Below are 21,645 nucleotides of genomic sequence, written 5' to 3'. Positions count from 1 at the left end.
TTGAATACTGAGCTTGTTAGTCCAATTTCTTCTCTGAATGTGAATCATACATCTCAAAACCAGTTTTCAGCTTAATATATCCAGTTCTTTGGATTTCTAATTATTTTACTGTATGATCTCTCCTTGCCTTTCTTTCCCTTTATACTAAAACATCGGAGCCTCTTCTTGTGCCATATAGAATATTTGGAATTTATTTCTTTAAGGAGTCTATCATCTTTATATCCTCGGGAGCAGCTTATTCATCAAAAATATGTAAACACTGAATTCATTCTGGGCTTTGGCGGGTTTAACCTATCAGCCTTGCTCAGTTTTGTTTAACTCAAGTTTGTCTTATGGTTGTCTTGTAGGTCAGACTAATGACACGAAGATTTAGCAGTTGCTTCACATGTGTAGTTCATTCCCAAAGCTCAGCAGCAGGCTCTGTTCACCCCCAAAGATGAGATGTCTCATTCAGCATAAACCCCATGATCACCAAGATTTCAAGGTAAAAATCTGCAAAATGGCACATCATACCATCTTATACATACTCTGAGTGATACAAGTCCCTTAGCTTGGATTTTTTTTTTTTTTTTTTTTTTTTTTTTGACAAAACACATCAAGTAACTTCAAAATGAAGTTTTGAAATCCTTTAGGTAATTTTCGTCAAACAAGAAAACATGAAATATTCATGTCATGTGCATTTTTAAGTTGTTTTATGTAAATCACCTTGTTATTTTAGTTTAAGAGAAGTACCAACCCAAAGCACAAATAATCAAAACCCAAGACAATAGTATGCAGTTGCAAAATGGCCATTTATTGCCTACAGGGAAAGGAAAAGTGGGAGAGAAGAGAAGAGTACACAGGTGCAAGGAAACAAGCATATATTTAGCCCTATACATCATGTGTGAGCAGTGCCCAGTCTCCAAAAATGGGGAAAAAAGTATTTTGTCATCTGACTAATAGTTAAGGTTCTTAAGCACCTCCCTTCTGAGCTGCCACAAGATTTAAAAGGCAGGACTGCTTTGTTTAGTCAATGTTCACATTAATGAAAAAGAACACCACCACCCAACTGTGTCCTTTTGCACATACATTTTCTACAGTGTCCACTATGAAAACATCTCAGCTGAGCAGTTTGGTCAAGATCCAGACCTTATCAACTGTTTCATAAATAGAAAAATAAAGCAGCTGGTGATTTTATCAGAGAGAATGAGAGTAGAACCATCTTCTCTAGAGATGACAAGAAAGAGTTAAAGGTTTAGAATATCACAGAACCAGTCTATCAAACATCAATTAATTAGTAAGCTACAATTACATGGCACTTCATTAAATCCTCTAAGAAAATAACAAAGAGAAAAGCTTAGATTGCAAATGATTATCAGAACACAAGTTGATTTAGTGCTTGGCTTTTTCTTGAGGGAAAATAAAAAATAAAATCTACTTAGAATAGTATTAATAGAAACTACCAAGTATTCATGGGGGAAAATTACTAAAACATCTTGCTTAGTTTTAGGATCATGTGCTTTGCTTTTAGATCACTGTATAGTTACAAAAACACTATATAAGCCACAGAATGACTCAAGTGTATGCAAAACAATAAATTAATCAACTTAATGCCAGGAAACAAAAATAATCTCTTCCCTAGTCAAATGGTAAAAAGTCCATCGACTTGGCACTTATACAACTGAAAACTAGATACGACTTAATTGCTGGTCAATGCAATCCAACATCCTGGCCTTCTCTTTAAAAACTGAAAAAGAAAGGGAGGGGTGCTACTTCACTTCAGATACAACAAGGTTAATCATCTGCCCTCCTCGAGATATTCAAAATACTCCTATTGAACCAAACCCAACTCAGCTTCTTTTGAATGTAAGTAGTGTTTACATTTGGACAACTAACTGTACGATTGCCTGTAGTGCACTTCTCAGTGCTGCTGGTGTTTAAGAAATCTGCCTCTTACAACACTGAACAATTCTGGATCCAGTGTGTAGTAACAGCCATCTAAACCCCTCCTCTCTCAAAAGTCAGCAAAGCACCGCTCAGGAATTGCAAAGGTAAGAGAATATACTTTTAGCAAATCAAGCACAGAGAAAGGACAGTAGTTTCTGAATAGAGAGCTGCCCACACACTGCAACACTCACCGCATTAAAGTTGAAACAGTAAGCAGGACACTAAGTCTGAACCACAAGAAGCAGAGCCATTGTTTGGCACACCAATATTGAGCAAATACTCTGAGTTCAAGTTAACTACATAGAAATTTTAAAAATGTGATACACAGAAAAATTGCTAGCTAAGAAAACATGTGAGTACTCTGAAAATAATGAGCAAGAACCGTTTTTCAGAGGGCTGCTACCATGACTCCTATGCTTTCCCAAGAGACAGAGAATCAGGGAAATCAAACAAAAATGCAGGGATCCTGCTGAAGAAAACAACCAGTTAGCAGGTGTCAATCTCAAAGTTGCACCATGCCAGGCTTCATGGCTTCTAATGACACACTTCTAATTTCAGTTCAATGCTATTAATTTTATAGGCTGCACCATAAAAAAAAAATCAACATTTAATAGGCATGCCCATAATTCATATCCTTTGAAGGTTGGCTTATCTTACTAAAGGGTACTTTCACTCTGTCCTTTGGATCCAAGAATAAATCAAGTAAACCAAGCTAACTAAACTTATGCCAAAATTACTCTATATTAATAAAACTTTCCCTGGAATCTGCTTCTTCCTACAGGCCTTTTACCTGAGACATTTATATGAATGCATTTGGGCAGAACAAGCATACATGTTCTTCCTTATCATCTTCCTGAGCAGGCTCCTACCTTTCTGTTTCCCTTCCTCGTTTTCTTTTTGTGGCTCTTGCTTGGAACACATAAGCGTTTTTTCTTTTATCTTTTTAAGCATTCAGGTAACAATTATAAAAGATGCTCTTGGCACCCTACTCTTAAACTTTGGTGAATAAGCAGGTTAAAGATGTACTAGCATTTACTTGTGTTTGAATTTTAAATTTGGGAATCATGGTGCATTTACAGAAATTAAAATCTTCCAGAGCAATCATACGCATAAATGTTCTCTTCTGTCTACAAATTCAAAACTTCAGTTAAAGTTCCTGATTTAGAAAAATAAGTCTAATGTCTCTACCTAATTTATCTACTTCTAATACACAAAAGTCATACAAATAGGATACAAACCAAATGAAAGTCAGTAAACGAAAGTTTAACACATTAGAAAGGTGTTACTTTGGGTTTTATGGGGGAGAGATGAAGAAAACAACCTTACAAACAGGAGAGCTCACATTTCAGTCAAAATGTTTGCTACTTTGAACATGTGACAAAGTGCTCTTGCTTGCTACAGGGCCATTACTGAAATACAATTGGTTTAATGTGACTGAAGCTACAAACCAGTTAGTATACTTTGCAAAACTATTAAAATATTTTTTAAAAACTCAAGAATATAAAAGATGAAATTTTAAATCCGTATTAGGCTGACACATCAAATTTTAACACTAGGGAATTTAGCCTGTGTTAGAAATGCCCTTCTATGCTCCTGGCCCCTCCAAGGAACATACCCAACTTGTACTATCCCTTCCCTTTGCTATTTGCTATTTAGTATACAGGTGGTATTTGTCATGGTTTACCAATTCTTGGAAGTACAATACAGACTTTACCTATTCACAGACATACTCAGGAGACAAAATTTTTAAACAGCACAATATTGTCCATGCTCTAGCTTTAATTGTCACACCCTCAATTTTAACATAATCTGCCACAGAATCAAGTGATAGGAGTCTTGGATAGATTTTAACTCTCTTCCTTCTCAGTGATTTATGACTTTAAGACAAAAAAAAGGGGCAGGGGGTAAGTTTCATAACTCTACAAACTTCAACACTAAAACATAGTGGCTTTTAAAGTACATTCACACAGGATGCTTATTAGTAAAATTAAATATCTGCCTATGAATACCAGAAATGTAATTTGAAAAGAAAGCAATTAGAACAAGGCAAATGGGAGGGGGTGGGAAAGCTGGTCTCAGAACCCATTGTGCCATACCTGACTTTAACATGTGATATTCAAATGAATGTTCACACGCCTTACAACAAATAAATCAAAGAAAATATTCAGCTATGTTGTACAAAATTTTTTTTACATAAAACATCATAAATCTTGAACAGATTTACTGTATCTGAATTCTAAAAAGTTGCCTATAGAATGGTGCTGGGATTCTGTTCTCTGCTTGCTTTTTAGGCAGTGCTGTTGCTTAAAAGTTGACACCAGGCACAATATTTTAAAACAAAGTCAACAAGCAAGGAGCAGTAAGTGATTTGAGCCTTTTCCAGATGTCAGTCCTGAGGATGCTGCAATAGTCCCCATCAAACTGTGTAAAGCTATGAGGAAACTGATGCTTGACAGTGGGTGACTTGACATGCGCTTGTGTTACTTTTATAATGGCAAAGAGTGCAGTTTCCTCTTTTTCAAACAACACCATTTTAATAAACTTAACACTCCAGTTCTGAAGACAATTACCAGAAATCATATTTAACATTTAAAAACATACATAGCACAACCTAAAAATGCCCAAATTTTCTCTTACCAGATAAAATATGCAGCAGCCCAAAGGCATAAAGCTTATTAACTTATTCTGAGGACTAGAAAGTATATGAGCATATATATTTCACTTTTATTGAATATATACCATGTCATTCACCTTGTCCTTTGGGTTTCTCACTGCCAAAGTTCCAAATGGCATGCATTTAACAAGACAATGCTGAGGACAGCAGCATTTCTGATCATCTGAACTGGCAGCTCAAAACAAGATACCACTCCTTTTACAAAGGGAACAAGGGGAAACTGTGTGTGAAGTTTGGGCTGGAGGCTAAAGGGAAACCGTGCACATGAAATTTGGGATACCATGCCCTAGGTGTGTGCCACCCAAAACAAAACACAATCACCTACTTCAACAGAGCTACTACCAACATTTACGTAAACCACATTAAAATACACAGGATAATGAATGGTTTGAAAGAGTGCATTTGGAAGCAGAGAGACCCAATTACACACCTTCTTGCAACAGAGTGCCTCGATCATACACAAAATAAACTTAAGCTGTTTACAATGTTTCCCAATTTTTTTATTTTCCCCTCTACATTTAACTATTAAAAAAGATTTGTATTAATAAATGGGCTCCTCTGTGGTTCATATACAATCATAAGTGAACTTTAAATTTCATTTTATACAAACATCTCAAAAATATTGGGAGTGAAGTATGGTAGGAAATATTGCTCACATTGCTAATTAACATGCGTTTATGAAAGAAGAATGTTGTTAGTGCATATACCTCCAGAACAGAAAACCCACCCAAAATAAAAGATCTAAAACTACACATACAGTAGCTGATTACAGAAAAAGGCAATGTCTTAAGTTTTTCATGCTACTCTACTTTCCAGTACTATGCTTCATGTCATCAATCTGCATGGCTGGATGCTGGGTGCTTGAGGTATGTAAGACGGGATACCTGAACACTGAGCAAAATCTTCCATCAAGGGTTTCTTTGTTTGTTTATTCAGGTACTTTAACATTTTTAAAAGAATATTTTATTTACATCAAACTTTGCTGAACTACAATGACATTCCAATTACAATAGATGACAACGCCTCTGTCACTAGGCACTTTTAAAGGGGAGTTTAGGCTATACAGAACTCTTCTGGAAGCAATCCTGTGTGATATTACATCATCCCACCACCCTCATCCCACTAAAATTACCCTTCGGGAAATATTCTTTTATATAGCCTGATCATTAAACTATGGACGAAATTAGTATAAAATGACCACAGGAAATGTATCATTTAAGACTAACAAAACAGCCTAAGATGCCAGGTTTGAAAGGAGACAATTTGTATATATTTAAAACTAATTAAATAATTTAAATTTGACTTGTACTTTATATATTATGAGACACAAATATAGGTTATTTTCTTTTAAAATTTCATCACATAATGGAAAAATTCTTGTTTATTAAAAATATCACATTTTGATACTAGAAACAGTAAAGTGCATGAAAAGTTTAAAATATAAATTTCAGAAAACTCTTATAGCAGCAAAAAAGCAGAATAAAGAAAAACTTAAAAACACAGACACAACCTTTTCCAATGTTACTGTGCCATAATTAACATTTTCTAATTTTGTCAACTAATTTCCTCCCCACAAAATAATGTTTATGCTCTCTGATTTTCAAGTGGCACCTCCTGGTCAACAACAACAAATAGTGGGGGGTTTCCAATACATCTAGAGGCATCAAACTTTGGGAATAAAACAGTAGCTTAATTCAAATCTAGACAATATGGCAACAAAGATTAAAAGCATATGATGGCCATTTGGCAGCTAGAGTCAGAAAAAAATGATCCAAGGTTTTTAATTACTTCCCCAAATCTGTCATCTCCTCAAAATCCTCTACTGCTACCTTAAAACAAACAAACACATAAAACAAAACAATAAACAAATTGCCATTTTACTTACTTTGGAAAACATGTATAATATTATCTGGCTTTTCCTTTCTGAAACTATGACCAGGGGCTTTTCATTCAGTAATTTTCTTTACACATTAAACAGTAGTGGTAAAGATATAGATCACATTTTTCCAATACAACCAGACGGGAAAAAAAAAGGGTGGGCACAAAAATGAACAATACCAGACACTAATTTTGTGGGCATCCTAAAAAATACCAAATTTTGCATTCAAGATGTATGGCAGTATTATCTGCTATTTCCTTATAAATGAACTTGAGAGACAGGCTTCGAGTTAATACTTCTAAAAAAATTAGGACTAATAGGCAGACAAAAAAAAAAGCCCCAAGGAAGAAAAAAAGCAAAAAGAAAGAAAAGTGATTCCCCAAACAAAACAACCAGCATTTGGCTAACAAAGTGTCACATACTATGCTTGATTTTAAAGCATGTTATGTAATTATCTTTCATTTCTCAAATTGTTTTGTTATGACTAGTGGCTATGGCATATTTAATGTACAAAAATCAAGCAAATTTAAGTGCTTTGTTAATGTGCAAATGACGTGAGAGCCAAAAATCAGCTTGTTATGAAAGAAAACAGAAAAGTTCTTCCTATAATATTTTCAATTGAAAATCTTGTATTTAGAGGTTTTTTTAAAAAAAAAAATCACCTTTTACAAAAATGATTGGATTATTTGAAAACATCCAAAAGAATGTATTTGTATTGTTTTTAGAGAACAACACTGGTGTGGGGTCTCAAATTACTGATTTATCAATTGTGAATGTTGGTTCCTAATATAATAGGAAAATAAATCCAATTTTAAAGTATATTAGCTTTTGGATAGAGACAGACAGTAATACTTTGGTTCCAGCCCTAGTGCCAAATGATATCAGTATGCACAAAATATACAAAGTCTTCTAGCAAACACATAGTGAAAGGAACCTGAAGAAGCAGCGTTAAAGATGGCCATACTTCACTCCTACATACTTTGATTTACAACTGTACAGGTCCACAGCGACAGATCCCCGTCTCTGCGGGGCTGTACTCCACTACCTCCGATTAGGCAAGTGAACACCATTGACAAGAGGCAGGAGTGGAGGGTGGAGTTCAAGTTGTGTTAACAGTGAGAAGTGGTCTGAAGGGATGTGAGGGTGAGGACACCCAGTGATGTTGTTCTCAACCAGCCATTGAGGATCTAAAGGCCCCAGGACACCAAGCACGTTCATATGAGTCTTGGAATAGAAAATGTAGTCAATCACACCCTGAAAGAGATTAGGGATAACAAAAGGGAAAAACTCCATGAAAAGAACAATTCTTACTTTGGAAAAGCTAAATAACTAAGAAATCTGTATTCCTTGTACCTATTATTCTGACTGTAGATTCAACAAGGCTCTAATCTTTGATGAGTATTACATGAATAAATGTGGCTCAATAGAGAAACAAAGCATTTTACTACATCATAAAGTTTTACATTTGTACATAAATTATAAAATAAAAATGCTAAACACTAAATTATGTCTAGGTACCTCTAGAACAGACTTTCTTGGTTTAGTAAAGTCTAAATATATGTAAGAGTGTGTGTGTGTGTGTGTGTTCTTAGGATAGAACAAGATGTACAACTCATTCTAAAAATGACAGAAATTGACATCCAATAGAGGTAAAGAGCCGTAAGTAAACAAAACTCGAAAAATGGGAGTAACCACAACGACCCATTGCCATCAATTTATCAAGAAGCATCTTAAAACATAAACAGCAGGCTCCAGTTTTTAAGACTTTCTTTTCTTTTAAAAATTGAAGTGTTCCATGGCTGACCTGGGAATATACTAATAGAACTACACAAATAAGACTGACATTAAGTACAACCTATAACTCTCTACTTCTACAAGAAACTTTGGAAATCATGAGATAAATAAGACACTCAAAGAAATTTTGACAGAATAGTGTATAAGCTCATTCCAGAGAAGCTTAGCTCTATCAGGTGTTAAATTCTTGCTAAGCACATGTGGTAATAAATAGATGAAGATTAACTGAATTTCAGCAGTGTCTGATACATAGCAAAAAGGTTTTAGAAATATATGAGCTATTCTCACTATTATCTGAAATGTAAACAAACAAAAGTTTTTAAAAAATTTAATGACATCAATTATGATCATAAAACCCAAAAAATTCCTGTCTAGTTCTATATTTAAGCCAGACATTTTACATCTAATTTTTGTTTATTTGTGTGCTTGCTTGGTTTTGAATCAGTACTAATTCTTTTATTTTATGTCTATGGGTATTTTGCCTCATGTATGTCTGTGAAACATTTGTGTACCTGGTACTGGCAGGGACCAGAGCAAACTCTGCAGCAAATCCTACTGGTACATGACACCACAACCAGCAGCCCTGAAAACTCTTAATCATAAGGACCTATACTTTTTTATTTACATGCTTTTATTTAAAATAGTTCAAATGCTAGTCCAGAGACTTGTTACTTACTTTGAAATCAAAGGTGTAATTGGTATAAGGCATCAAGTTATTTTCATAGGCGCTCTTAAGTTGGAAGCCATGTGTGATTCTCCCTTCTGAGCTTCCATTCTTTCCACTACAGCTGAAGTTCATAAGACACTCATTGTACCTTAGTTCCTTGAAGTCTTTATGGTTGTCCGCTACTCCTCCATTGCTTAAATATTCCACAACACCTACCAGAATAAAGAAAGAACACTCTCCTTTCATGTTCGGAGCAAAGCTATATTACTCAATCTTATTCTACAGACACACCAGGTTTAGAGTTTGTTTAAATCCTATGAAACTCTTAGCTGGGCTTGGTGGTACATGTCTTTAAACCTAGTAAGCAAGAAACAGAAAGGCAGGCTGCTTATTCTGAGGTCCAGGACAGCTTGGTCTACACAGAAAGCTCCAGGGCTGTGTGATGAGATCCTGTCTCAAAAACAAAATAAAGTGAACAACAACAAAAAGAGTCTTCTTGTTCTGGTGTTTAAATTCTTAAACACTAGCAATTTCATATAACAACCTCATCAAAAGGCCTCTGCCTACTTCAGAAGAAAGTATCAGAATCACTAGAAATACTGTCAACCTATATAATTCCTTAGGTTCAGATGACTTCTAAAATCTAGAGAACATTCATTCATCAGAAAGGTCTTGACCTTAAGTGCTTTGGTAATATTACTCTAAACTACTAATTAAACTACTATGTCTTCAGTAGTACTCAAAATAGTCAACCAACAACATAAAAACCTATACAAAGAACACTTATAAAGTATTTGCAATAAAAAACAGGTTTTTCATCCTCAACAATGCAATGTCCAAGGTTAGCTTAGAAAGTCATTATTTTTTTAATTATTATTTACTATGTTATGAATATGAGTCTTTTAGTCCCAAGTCTGTGTCCAGATGCCGGAAGAGGGTATCAGGTTTCCTGGAATTAGGATTACTAATTAATGATGGTTGTAAGCCACCATGTGGGTGCTAGGAATCAAATCACAGCCCTCTGGGAGAACACCCAGTGCTCTTAACCACTGAGCCATCTCTCCAATCCCTCACTTATTTTGCATTAACATAAGTCTCTGTTTGATATCTATGAAAAACATTTTATGTCCAAGTAACATTATATGCCAGAGACCAAAAAAATATTAAATGTGTATAAAAAGTTGAAAATGGTATCCGCTTCAAAAAGTTTCCACCAAATCAGCAAACAAAAGTCTCTCACCTCTCTTATAATTACTTAGCAATAATGTTAAATTCATCTATTAATGATTAAGGATAACAAATAAATATGAAGTAAAATGAGTATCAGTGTTGTGAATAACTCAAAAGAAACATTTTATCCAGTTTATGATATGCTAGGCATACAACAAGTTAATGAGGCCAATAATACACTTATCCTCTTAGCCATAATGAATAGCTGCTGAGAAACAGAATCATGGTCCAACTCTGACAATCTGATTTAAGCCAGTGAGCTATGCTATGGTAACAGTGATATTAATAGCTATTATAAATGGTTTCAGGAAATCGTGAAATAATACAAGAAAAAAATAACACTTTTAGAGAAACTTGAGTAATTAAGCAATTAGTTCTTTTGTAAAGAACTAAGAAAGAAGGATGTGAAATGGAGAGACAACTTGGTCAGTAAAGTGCAAGCAAGACACGAATATGAGGCTTGGAACCAGTGAGAAAAGATAATTATGGTGGAGAGTTCTTATAATAGCAGCACTGGAAGTGTGCCAGCAGACAATCCATGGGGCTCATTGGTTGGTACTTGTGATCCCTAGGCTGACAGAGACCCAATCTCACTAACAAGGAATGGCACCTGAGGAACACGCAAGGCTGACTTCTGTTGAGTGGGTGAGCATACACGCATGCACATACAACAATGTACACATGCTTACATATGGGAGGGTGGGATAGGCAAAAACCCAAATATTTGCAAAAATCTTATCATTTACTTACCACGAACAAAATATTGTCTAAATTTGGTGACTATTTACAATTTTCAAATATGGGTATTTAAGTTATTTTATATTTGCTATTATTTTGACTTGTCTAATGATGGATAGGAATGCTTGGCTAACATGCAATAAGCTTGGATTTGATCCCTAGTAAGATAAGGATTAAACAGCTTAATAATATGTAATAATAATATTTAATATGTAATCTGGGATAAGTTTTTGCTAATAGTACAGACTTACACTCTTGTTTTAGATTTGAATCAGAATCTAAAATGGAGAACTAAGTTTTACAAAGATGTTATCCAGGAATAAAGTAGTCCAGTAAGTAATATACCACCTTGCTAGAATTCTGATCATTCTTCTATACCTAGTAAGTACTAAGTACAGAAAAATCATAGAAAACCTACCAATATTATTAAGTGAGACAGCTATCTGTGATGAATATTCTCTAAAGGGTGTCCAGTGTTGCTGAACTCTGTGCCACGGGAGGTTGATCTTGCACTGATGCAAACATTTCCGTACCCCTATAGCTTCTAGCTGGACTTGGTTAATGGGCAGGCCTGGCAGAAGATAGAAAGGTGAGAGCAGAGAAGAGAGGGCATTCTCTTCCCCCAGCTCCCTTCTTATAATTTGTCAGGCACTGATTGTACCATTGAATTCCAAGCCATTACGTCAATTATTGATCCTCACCCACAACTGTACTTCCAAAGTCTGATGACAGCTCCTACCAATTTTCCAGGTAAGAGCAAGAGTTGGTAGAGTGGTTAAAGTACAAAGCATTCATTGTTCTGTTTTACTTAAGCCTGAACTCTCCCCTTTGGAAGCAGTTTCCTTATTAATTTTTTTTCAATTAGTCACTGTCTCATCTCTTGAATTCCAACTGGTATGTTTCTTAATTTAGAAGAGCCCTGTTAGGAGCTGGGTGGCCTTCCAATCAAGCCTAAACATGAAACTGAAAGAAAGAAAAAAAGATCTGGTAAATACCTGAATCTGGCAATGAGTTAAGGTCTGCACATAGCACCAGCGGGATGGAATTGGGATCTGCAGTTGGGCTGCCAGGCCTACTTGAGGCTTTCTCCAGAATGTTTTTAACCTCTGAGACAAACATCATGGTCTGAATAAGTTTCACATCAGAATACTCTGGGTCCCAGTGCATGTGGGCATTTGCCACTATAAGCAGCTGTTTGTCTGCAGCATGAATAGGCTTCATACCTAAATTTAAACAGCATAAAAAAGATGTAGAATGTTATATTCATGTTCCTTTTTTTAAAAAATACTTTGATTTTTTTTCTGAAAAAGATCCATAGCTACTTATTTTTTTTCTAAATATTTATACTGATTTTCATCTCGAACGTATCTGAGAAGCTAAAGGGTAATTCTTGAAACCATGATACATTATTCATCTCAATCGTGTTAACAAATAGTAGCCTATGGAATAAACTTGGTCTACCATATATTATTTCATTACAGCCTTGATGAGCTAAGTTCAGCTTTACATTTTCAAAGGGATTCTATGTGTCCCACAGAGCCAAAAATATTGAGTCTCTAGACCATTAAAGTGTTGCCGATTCTTGCCATACATGGTTATGGTGGAAATTATTACATGATATAATCAGTTTGGGGTTACAGTACTTTTCATCTGTTGTGTTGTTAGTCTGAGCAAGCAAACTTTTTTTTTTTTTTAAAGTGATATATGTATGTGTGTCAGGATATGGGTTTGTGCATGAGTGTAGTGACTGCAGAGGCCAGGAAAGAGGGTATTTGATGGAACTGAAGTTAAATTAAAAGCGATTGTGAGCCTCCAAAATAGGTGCTGAGAACCAAATTCCAGTCCTCTGGAAAAACAATGCACGCTCTTAACTGCTGAGGCATCTCTCCAACATGAAGCAAGCACCTTTAAGTGACTCTTATTTAAATAAGATAATATCTAGTGAAAGATGTTTACAGGTGAATTAACCAATACTTAAATTTCTTGCCACCACACAATAAATACTTATTCATCTTGCATTTCACAGGCTTAAGAGTAAAGGTCAATAGCAAAAATCAGTAACAGTGTATTAGCCTAGAGAAAATGAAATGAAACAAATTTGCTATTATGTTTCCTTCTTATCTTACCAAATTGTAATTGTTCTCCCAATGTTGAGAAATAAATTACCAAAGTAATGTGCTATATGAAATTAAAGGAATGCTTTACAACTTTTTCTATTCTGTCTCAATTTCCTAGAAGTTTTAGTGTCACTTCTGACTATAAATGCATCTACACTATGTTAAATATTAAAAATGTGTCCCAAAAATACCATTTGCTCCTACCCACTAAACTTCCCTTTTATAAGGAAGGGGACATGTTTTAGGAAGTAGAAGTGTTATTATATAATTTAGAATTACTCTTCTGCAAATTAAAAAGGGGTAAAACTCCAAAAGGGATCATTATGATAATCAGAACAAAACCAACCAGAAGAACAATATAATGGGAAAAGACAAAATATTTGAAAAGGCTAAAAAGAAGTAAACATAAAATCTCATACTAATGACAGACTGTTTAATGATAAACTGAGTAACTTAAGAAAAAAGAACTCTGACACTATGTATAGTCTGAATAATTTAAACTAGTACTCCAGACAAAGCAACACAGGAAGAGAAGAGTACCAGTGTGGCCTTATCACCTTGCTCTGTGTGAGAAAAGAAGTAATAGTGTTTCAAGGCAGGCAGGAGAGAAGCCAACGAAAGACCTTGATAATGCCAAGTACACAATAAATTTCTAACTCTCTGGGAAGTTATAAATAATCTAAAAACCCTGAAAAATATCACATAGATAAAAAATACTGTTCTCAAGAATGAGATTTAAGAAATTAAAAAAAAAAAAACATGCTAACTATTTAACCTTAAAAAACAAAGGGTACACACTCATGAAGCTAAAACTATACAAAAGAGGACTAAGTATAATTTCTAACTCAGCCTAATCAAACCATACCTTCTTATTTCAAAGAATTTTTTCAATTAATGGTGTGTTAAAAAGGCACATATTACCTGTTAGGTAAAAATGCTGACAAAAACTATAGAATAAACCAAGAATTCACAAGAAATACACAATACTTTATGTAATTAATGCTATTTTCCTTCTCCTTTAATAGTTCTCAGGACAAGAAAATAACCTTGTAATAATAATAAGACTCTCTTCTCTTAGGAAATCTATTTAGATGGCACTCACCTGTTCCAAAGAGCTCCTTGTGGACCTCTAACACCACAGCAACGCCAATGTTATCTTTTGTCATTACTCTGTTTAGCATTGCTTCGGATCCATCTGAATTTGCCATTGCTACCTGGTTGAATTCCACTGTATGCTTCTGCACCAATGTAAATCTAAAAGGTACACATATTCAGATAACGTGTAATTATACTGTCATGCTAAGCCATTCAAAGTAGAGGGGGCACAAGTATAAACAGTACTGATAATCTATAACTACAAATGGTCACATTATATAATTATGGCCAGTTAAGAAATAAATGATTTCTATAAACAATTTATGAAGGCCCATCTAACAATTATGAAATACATATCCTCATCATCCTTTTTATGTCTTTTTCCCTTCAAGCTACCAAGTAGGGGAAATTTAGTACCCAAAGAACTAATTACCAGATGTGAACAAAGCAGAAGGGTATAAGCCAATCTTCTAAGAATGAGGAAGCAGCTGAGCTAGTTATATCTAGACTGCTTCTTGTGTGTACAAAAATTTGTTTATTTAAGCTACTGTTCAGATTTCCTGACATTGAAAGGTACAATCTTAAATGAGTGAGCAACTTAAAAAAGAAAGAATAAAGTCTACATAGCAAGATAGCAGTAAAAAAAATATAGGAATGCAATCTTTTTCCCAGCTAAAAATTATCACATTCTTGACTAGTTTTTACAGAATGACAGAATTAGGTGTAAGTGTTCAGAAAAATAGATTTTATATATAAAATACATTATATAAAAAATGGGTTTCTGTGATGATGGCAAATTATAATAAATTATAGGATATAATAAAAATTCATCTAATGCTAACATTTAATAACTAAATGTACAGGCAAGCCACCTATACTGATTGTTATGTTAGCTTGACACAAGCAAAATTTATCTGAGAAAAGAAACCTCTTTTTATTTTTTTAACCCTCTATCAGACTGCCTGTAGGTGAGTTGATGTGAGAAGGCACAGTTCACCCCTGGGCAGGTGGTACTGAGTAGTACATCAAGCAAACTTGGTAGGCACAGATGGAAAACACTAGTAAGGAGCATGGCCTCTGCTTCAGTTCCTGCCTTCAGTTTCTTGCTCTGTCTTCCCTCAATGAGGAACTATCACGTCTAAGTTTAAGATGAATTAAACCTTTCCTCCAAGTTGCTTTTGATCATAGTCTTAAGAGTGTTAGAGACCAAAGTCAGATACTATTTTACATCATTTTGCTCTAGTATACCATGCTAGATGAAATAATATTCTTCCCAGAAACTTCTTATTCCAATTCTGAATGCCTCAGATGTGCTCAGAATATGTGAAGTGTAATGTGTCTGGTCACATGGCCAAATGAAGAACTACAGTCAACTAAGGGATTAAAGAACAGGAGAAATAGTCTTCAAAAGTGGGGTCCTTGGATTTCTAGCAAATGGTTTAATTAGATGTGTCACACTCAAAATTCTTTACTGTTATGGAATCCATAATTCTACACTATTTAGGAAACAAACAGCTAAGGAGGGATAGAAAAAGAATGCAACAAACGATTTCCTACGTACTTTTTTTTAAGTTTGTAGTATTTTAATAATCCAAGAATGAATCTACAACTGTACAATGGTTAAAGTTTCCTACATTGCAGTTATAATTGTTCTTCAAAATATTAACCACGTGTAGTAAATTATCAAGGAATTTAAATTTCCTTTCAAAATTCTAAAGAGAGTGATCAAACAAAAAGTCATCTACATTATCCAGAAAGTATTAGGAGGAAGTGGACCAGATGCTGTGGCACACACCTGCAACCCCAGCACTTAACAGTGAGCTCAGACACAGAAAGACAGATCAGGAGAGAGGTGGGTTTAAAAAAAAAAAAAAAGCAGGAATGGAGGAGGGAGGGAAGCAAGTGGGACAATAGTTTGATCTTAATTAAACATTTTAACGTTATCACACATTTCTTTAACTTAACATTGTTTCAAAAAAAATTTTCTACGAACACTGATAATAAATGTCAAATTTAAGCCCAATTTTTCAAATGAAGTAACCTTGTAAGAATAAAAGTTATATCAGAGCTGTAACAAAAAGCCTAAGAGATATACAGAAGGTAGTGGCATGCACTATGAAGTGAGACCTTGTGCAGCCTTCTTCATCAAACCTGTCTATGTCTAGATTTCATTACTTAAAAAAAATAAAAAAATAAGAAGATGAACAAACCATATAATTAGTTGAAAGGGCCTTTTAATCTAATAAAACACAACTTGCAAAAAAAAAAAAAAACGGGAAGGGGGCTGAGTATATTCCCTTAAGTATTATATAGCTCTACACTATTACATAAGGTAAAATGTTTATTACAAATTCATGGAAAAGAGAAGAAATTAGATGCACACAAGTGAGAAGTAGGCCATATATTTTTTAAATGTACTGATACTGTTCACATAAAGCAGTATATGCTATTATGGAAAGATGTGCTATAAGAAAAAAAACTAGCTGATTTTGTTTAAATGAGGTTTAAATAGGGAAATATTAGAAAACAGGCATAAACATGTATACAGCTATCCTGTATGTAGATAATTGTCTAGTGTATCAAGTATTAAGCATGAAATTCAGCTTCTCACAGATCTGTGCATTTTGTTTTTCATTAAGTTGTGTGAATCTTTTGACTCCCTGCTTCCCTGAGCCCCATGCTTTGCTTCTCCTTATCCTCTACCTAGAACTTTCTTATATAGGCCCTATTATGTTTGACTGTTCTAAGTTCCTATCATTTCCTGCTATACTTAAAATTCTAATGAGGCTAAAACTTATTTGTGCCCTTGGTCCTGTGGAGACCTGATGCCCCAATGTGGGGGAATGCTAGGGTAGTGAGGCAGGAGTGGGTGGGTAGTGGTGGCTGCACCCTCATAGAAGCAGGGGAATGAAGATGGGGTAGGGGGGGTTACAGAGGGGAAACTGGGAAGGGGGATATTTGAAATGTAAATAAATAAAATAACCAATAAAAAGAAACCCCCACCTGCCCAAAATTAAAAGTAATTAAGTATACACTGCTGTGCTTTACTACTGGACTCACTTTTCCGTTTTGAAGAATACTGCACAACCATCCACATGCTTTCTTTCCTGCTCAGACATGATTTTGGCACGTGACTTTGGGGAAAAAAATCCATCATATCCACGATCCTTCAATGCTGGCAGAAAGAGAGTAAAGTATTGCTCTGTTTCCACTTCCTAGGGCGAAGAAAAAATTGTTATGTACATGACAGAGTGAAAATAATCAAGACAAAAAAAAATCCCATAATAAGGAGTGAATACAGCAAAGTACTGTATGTAACATATTATCCAGCAATCTTATCACAAGCAGTGTGTTTGACATGTGCAGTATTTCAAACATGAAGGTCCAAAATAGGTAGCATTACTTTCTCATGTTTACTGTACTGATTAATAACAGGAGAAAAGACCACATCTCAGCTTTCTAGTTTAGGGTTCACTCCAATATATCTTACTTCCTCCAGACTGGTAATTAAACAAATCATGTATGACAGGTTAGGTGATAATAAAAAGTGAATCTTTTGTGTTTTAAAAAAAAAAAGTCTTTTAAATTGTGGTACAAGGAAATGATACTAGAAGAGTGCAAAAGACACTCTTTCAACAGTAACAAAAAAATCTAAAATTTTAGAAGTAACAATCATAAAATTGTCTCTTAAGTTAATAAGTTTGAGATTTTATTTTTTGATCCCCAAAATATTTTAAATAAACCTTTTCCAAAAAATGCAGAAGTAATTATATTTACAAATAAAGGTGCTCTCAACAGCATGATTTTATAAACACCAAGTGACTAACTTACACAATTTAAATATTGTATTCATTTAGTCATTTTAAGATTTTGAGAGTTTGAATAACATTAAAAATGTATTAAGTGAATAAAAAAATACATCAATATTAGAATCTCTTTTCATTAAAAAAACTTAAAAGTTAAGTAAATGAAAATAACAAAAAAGTATACAAAAAATATTTCAGGTCTTAACATACTGGTTGACTTTCGTGTACAGGAGTTCATGTTTTCCTTGGTCATACTTGCTAATTTTTCAACTTGTCCACAGTATTCTAAATCATACTATGACTTTTATAAAAGAAAAGTTTTCTTAAATTCAGATTTATCTTTCAAACTGCATTTCATGAGCATGTTGCTGCTATAACACTGAAGTGAAAGCTAGACAGTGAACCACAGCCTAACTTCCTTTGCCTCCTCCTCCCCAAACTCTGATTGTACTTATTGTATCTCAGAAAAGGTAAAATACAAATCAAACAACTACCAAGCTATTTCATTTTTTAAAAATGTTTTCTGTGTTTCTTATTCTTTTTTGACATGGGTCTTACTATGTAGCCAAATCAAAAAACAAGACCCCTCCCCCCCAAAAAAGCCCTAAAAAATAGTCATCAGTTTTCTTTCCAGGATATACTAAAAATGTGTAAAATACAATAATTTTAAAGCATCCTTAAGAAATGGCAACTATTTAAGGTGATGAATATATGAACAGGCCATGCCAAACTGTACAAGTGTATCAAAATAACATGCTACATCAAATTAAATATATATAATTGCTATTTTAAAATTTTCAAATAAAACATTTAATATACCTTGAAATTAATAAAATTACTAACAAAAAACATACTCAAAAATTTGGACTAATTCAATTTCCAAAGAATACATATTTGTTCTTCAGTTAAATTCAATATATAATGTTTAAAACAGAAGGCTCTAAAGTCTTCCTCTCCAATTCAAGGATATGTAACTTCTACAACTGGGCCCTTCATCTGAGAGTGGGCCACCTCATCAGAGATCTGAGCCCTTAAATATATTTAAAGGAACAGAAAAGGAATTTTAAGATTATTTTTGTGAACTCAAACAGATAAAAAAAAATTACCAGTATAAATCTGTTTTAAAAAGAGAAACAAATTTAGAAATAGTTCACCAAGTAAGATAATTTTTATGAATTGTGCAATCTTTTTAATGTTTAAAGAAACATCTTTAAGAAAATACTTTTTTTCTTCTGAACTCAACTCTAAGTAAAATTTATATTCCTGAAGACAAGTACTCTTTTTGCAATTGTCTCTTTCAATAATTCTAATAAATTGCTCACAGGAAGAATTGTTAACATAGATTTGAGGCAAGATTAACTTCAGAACACAGTAAATGAAAATAAATGTATATAAGTGTCCTCGGTCAGTAATGAAAATCTCTTTCATTTTTATTAAAATTATTGCCCCCTTTAAAGGTGAAAAAAAAGTTTGGCTTTAAACACAGGCTTTTTTCCCTGAGGTAGGATTTTCTACTATTTTTAGTTCATATTTAAGTTAAACACAATATAACTTCTATAGTGTTACCTGAAGACTAATGATATCTGCGTCCCAGTTAACAATTTCTTCCATAATTCCCTTTTTCCTGTATTCCCAGTTTAATGCCCAGGACGGACAATAGCCATATAGCTGCCGGGTAGCATATTTATCACATAACACATTGTAACACATAACCGTGAATGATGCTAAGAAGGGGGAGGAAAAAAAAAGACAAGAGGAGGAAATTAGGCAACTTTTTATTACTGAGTATCATACATGCATAAGCATGCAAAAACATATGATTGTGGCAAAATGCCAGAAGCAAATTATAATGAAGTATTTTCCTTTGTTTTACTTGGAATGCAGGATTTCTCAAAAATGTGTATCTTCTATGACTTTTACATTTCTATTTCAAGACATAATGGCTTAAATTTCATATTACTCTTTTAGATATACCAAGCCATGTCCTTAGAGTTATAAAATACTCTGAACCATTTCTACAATCAATTCTGCTGACACTGCCACACACTATCTTAAACATTAAGTATCTCACCAGTCTTCCTCTCATGAAAGATAAAGTACCTAAAAAACTCAAAACCTTTCAGAAGCAAGTTTATTATTGCTCATTAGAAATGATTTAAAAATCATCTAAAAGGTGTTTTAAAAGCTTCATTACAAGAAATAATTTTCTAGCTCAGTGAACCAATTCGGAAGACAAGAGGTATTTATTTGTATGATAGGCCTATCTTGATGTTGTTTAAGTCTATCCTTTCAATACTTTAGGCACATCTATACCCATTGTAGATAAAATGAAAGCCTATAATCACAAGCTCAAATAAGACTTTATTTTAAAAGTCAAAGATGAGAAAAGTTACCTGATGGCAGAATTTGGTCTCGTTCTTTTAATGTAATCCATGGCCTCGGAGGAAGCTGCTCTGGATGAACTGAAAGAAAGAAGTTAAAAACAAAATAATCCTATATGTGTATTAAATCCTAAACCAGTATCACTTAGTTTCTAATACCAAATCAACCTATTTATTATTCAAGCCAACAAGTGGGTTTAGAAAACCAATCCTAGAACTGAACATAGACTTCAAAAGGAGTCAGTGGGTAAAATTTTCTGTTGCTCTAGCTTGAATGAACTCAATCCACGTCCTTGGAACCTACGTAAAAAGTCTTATTCTTTTGCATATCCCAGCACTCTTCTAAGATGAGAGGCCAGAGAATCAGCTGGAAGCTCCAAGCCAGCTAGCATGGAGTACACAGTGCAATGACCATAACAGAAAACAAAGTAAAAGGAAAGTTCTTTTTAAAGCTGTCCTCTGACCTCCACACAGAGCACTTACGAACACAATCAGTAAATTCATTTAATTAAATTTCTAAAAAAAAAAAAAAAAAGAGCTATGCAGAGAATATAAAACCATTATTAGAAGAGAACATTAAGAAACTCAATGGTATTTTCACATGTGTGATTTTATAGAAAGTGCCTTAAATTTAAAATCTTAAGCAAAATCTTTTGTTTTAATTACATAGGTAGGTTGTTGTGATTTATCTTTGTTCCCTTCTACAAAATTAATGCTATGTGAAAATTTAACATCCTGGTAAATCAAGTATCTTAAAGCAGAAAAAAAAATGAATGTAATTAAAAAAAAAACTTTTTTCCTAATAAGGCTTCTATTACCTTTTGTTTTGTTTTGTTTGTTTGTTTGTTTTGTTTCTTGTTTTTTGAGACACAGTTTCTCGTCTTAGAGCTCAGACTTACAAGTAAACCAGGCTAGCCTTAAACTCACCTATCTGCCTGCCTCTGCCTCCTGTAAATGCTGGGAAGAAAGGTGTGTGCCACCAAATCCCAACTTCTTTCACCATTTTATAATGTCAATTCCACTCAAGAGTAATTAGCTTATTCTCTTCAGAGTTGAGGAAACAAAGACAAAAGCTGAGGTACTTCACTGGTACTTCATTAATTTTCTGTAATGTCCTATTCCAGAGTCCCAAAGGGCTCTAGACATTTATCCTAAACCTGTCATCACCTTGGATTCCAGGAAAAAACAGCTTTCCAGAATACTTCTGCCCCAAGATGAAGCAATTATCTATGATGTGCTACACCAGTAGCAGGGCCATTCCCTCAGAAGTATCCTATGCCATAAAGCAGTGAGCACTTTTTCAAACCCACCTTGTTCAAACAGAACCGAGACCACTGA

The 21,645-nt window shown here is 34.2% G+C and overlaps 1 protein-coding gene across 1 annotated transcript in view; it reads right to left on the bottom strand.

Moving 5' to 3' along the window:
* Positions 1-772: 772 nt before the first annotated feature.
* Positions 773-21,645, bottom strand: part of CNOT6L (CCR4-NOT transcription complex subunit 6 like) — a 78,062-nt gene continuing 57,189 nt past the window's right edge. Inside the window, exons 6-12 of the mRNA XM_080925069.1 lie at positions 20,320-20,388; positions 19,493-19,650; positions 17,181-17,335; positions 14,128-14,279; positions 11,904-12,131; positions 8,950-9,152; positions 773-7,733 (exon numbers count right to left, since the gene is read on the bottom strand). Coding sequence (XP_080781195.1) covers positions 7,521-7,733; positions 8,950-9,152; positions 11,904-12,131; positions 14,128-14,279; positions 17,181-17,335; positions 19,493-19,650; positions 20,320-20,388 — 1,178 coding nt within the window. The 3' untranslated portion in view covers positions 773-7,520. The remainder of the gene's footprint in view (positions 7,734-8,949; positions 9,153-11,903; positions 12,132-14,127; positions 14,280-17,180; positions 17,336-19,492; positions 19,651-20,319; positions 20,389-21,645) is intronic.

This window comes from Micromys minutus (genome assembly GCF_963924665.1).
Source record: "Micromys minutus genome assembly, chromosome: 11".
Taxonomy (NCBI): domain Eukaryota; kingdom Metazoa; phylum Chordata; class Mammalia; order Rodentia; family Muridae; genus Micromys; species Micromys minutus.
This window is presented reverse-complemented; position numbering and strand designations above follow the sequence as displayed.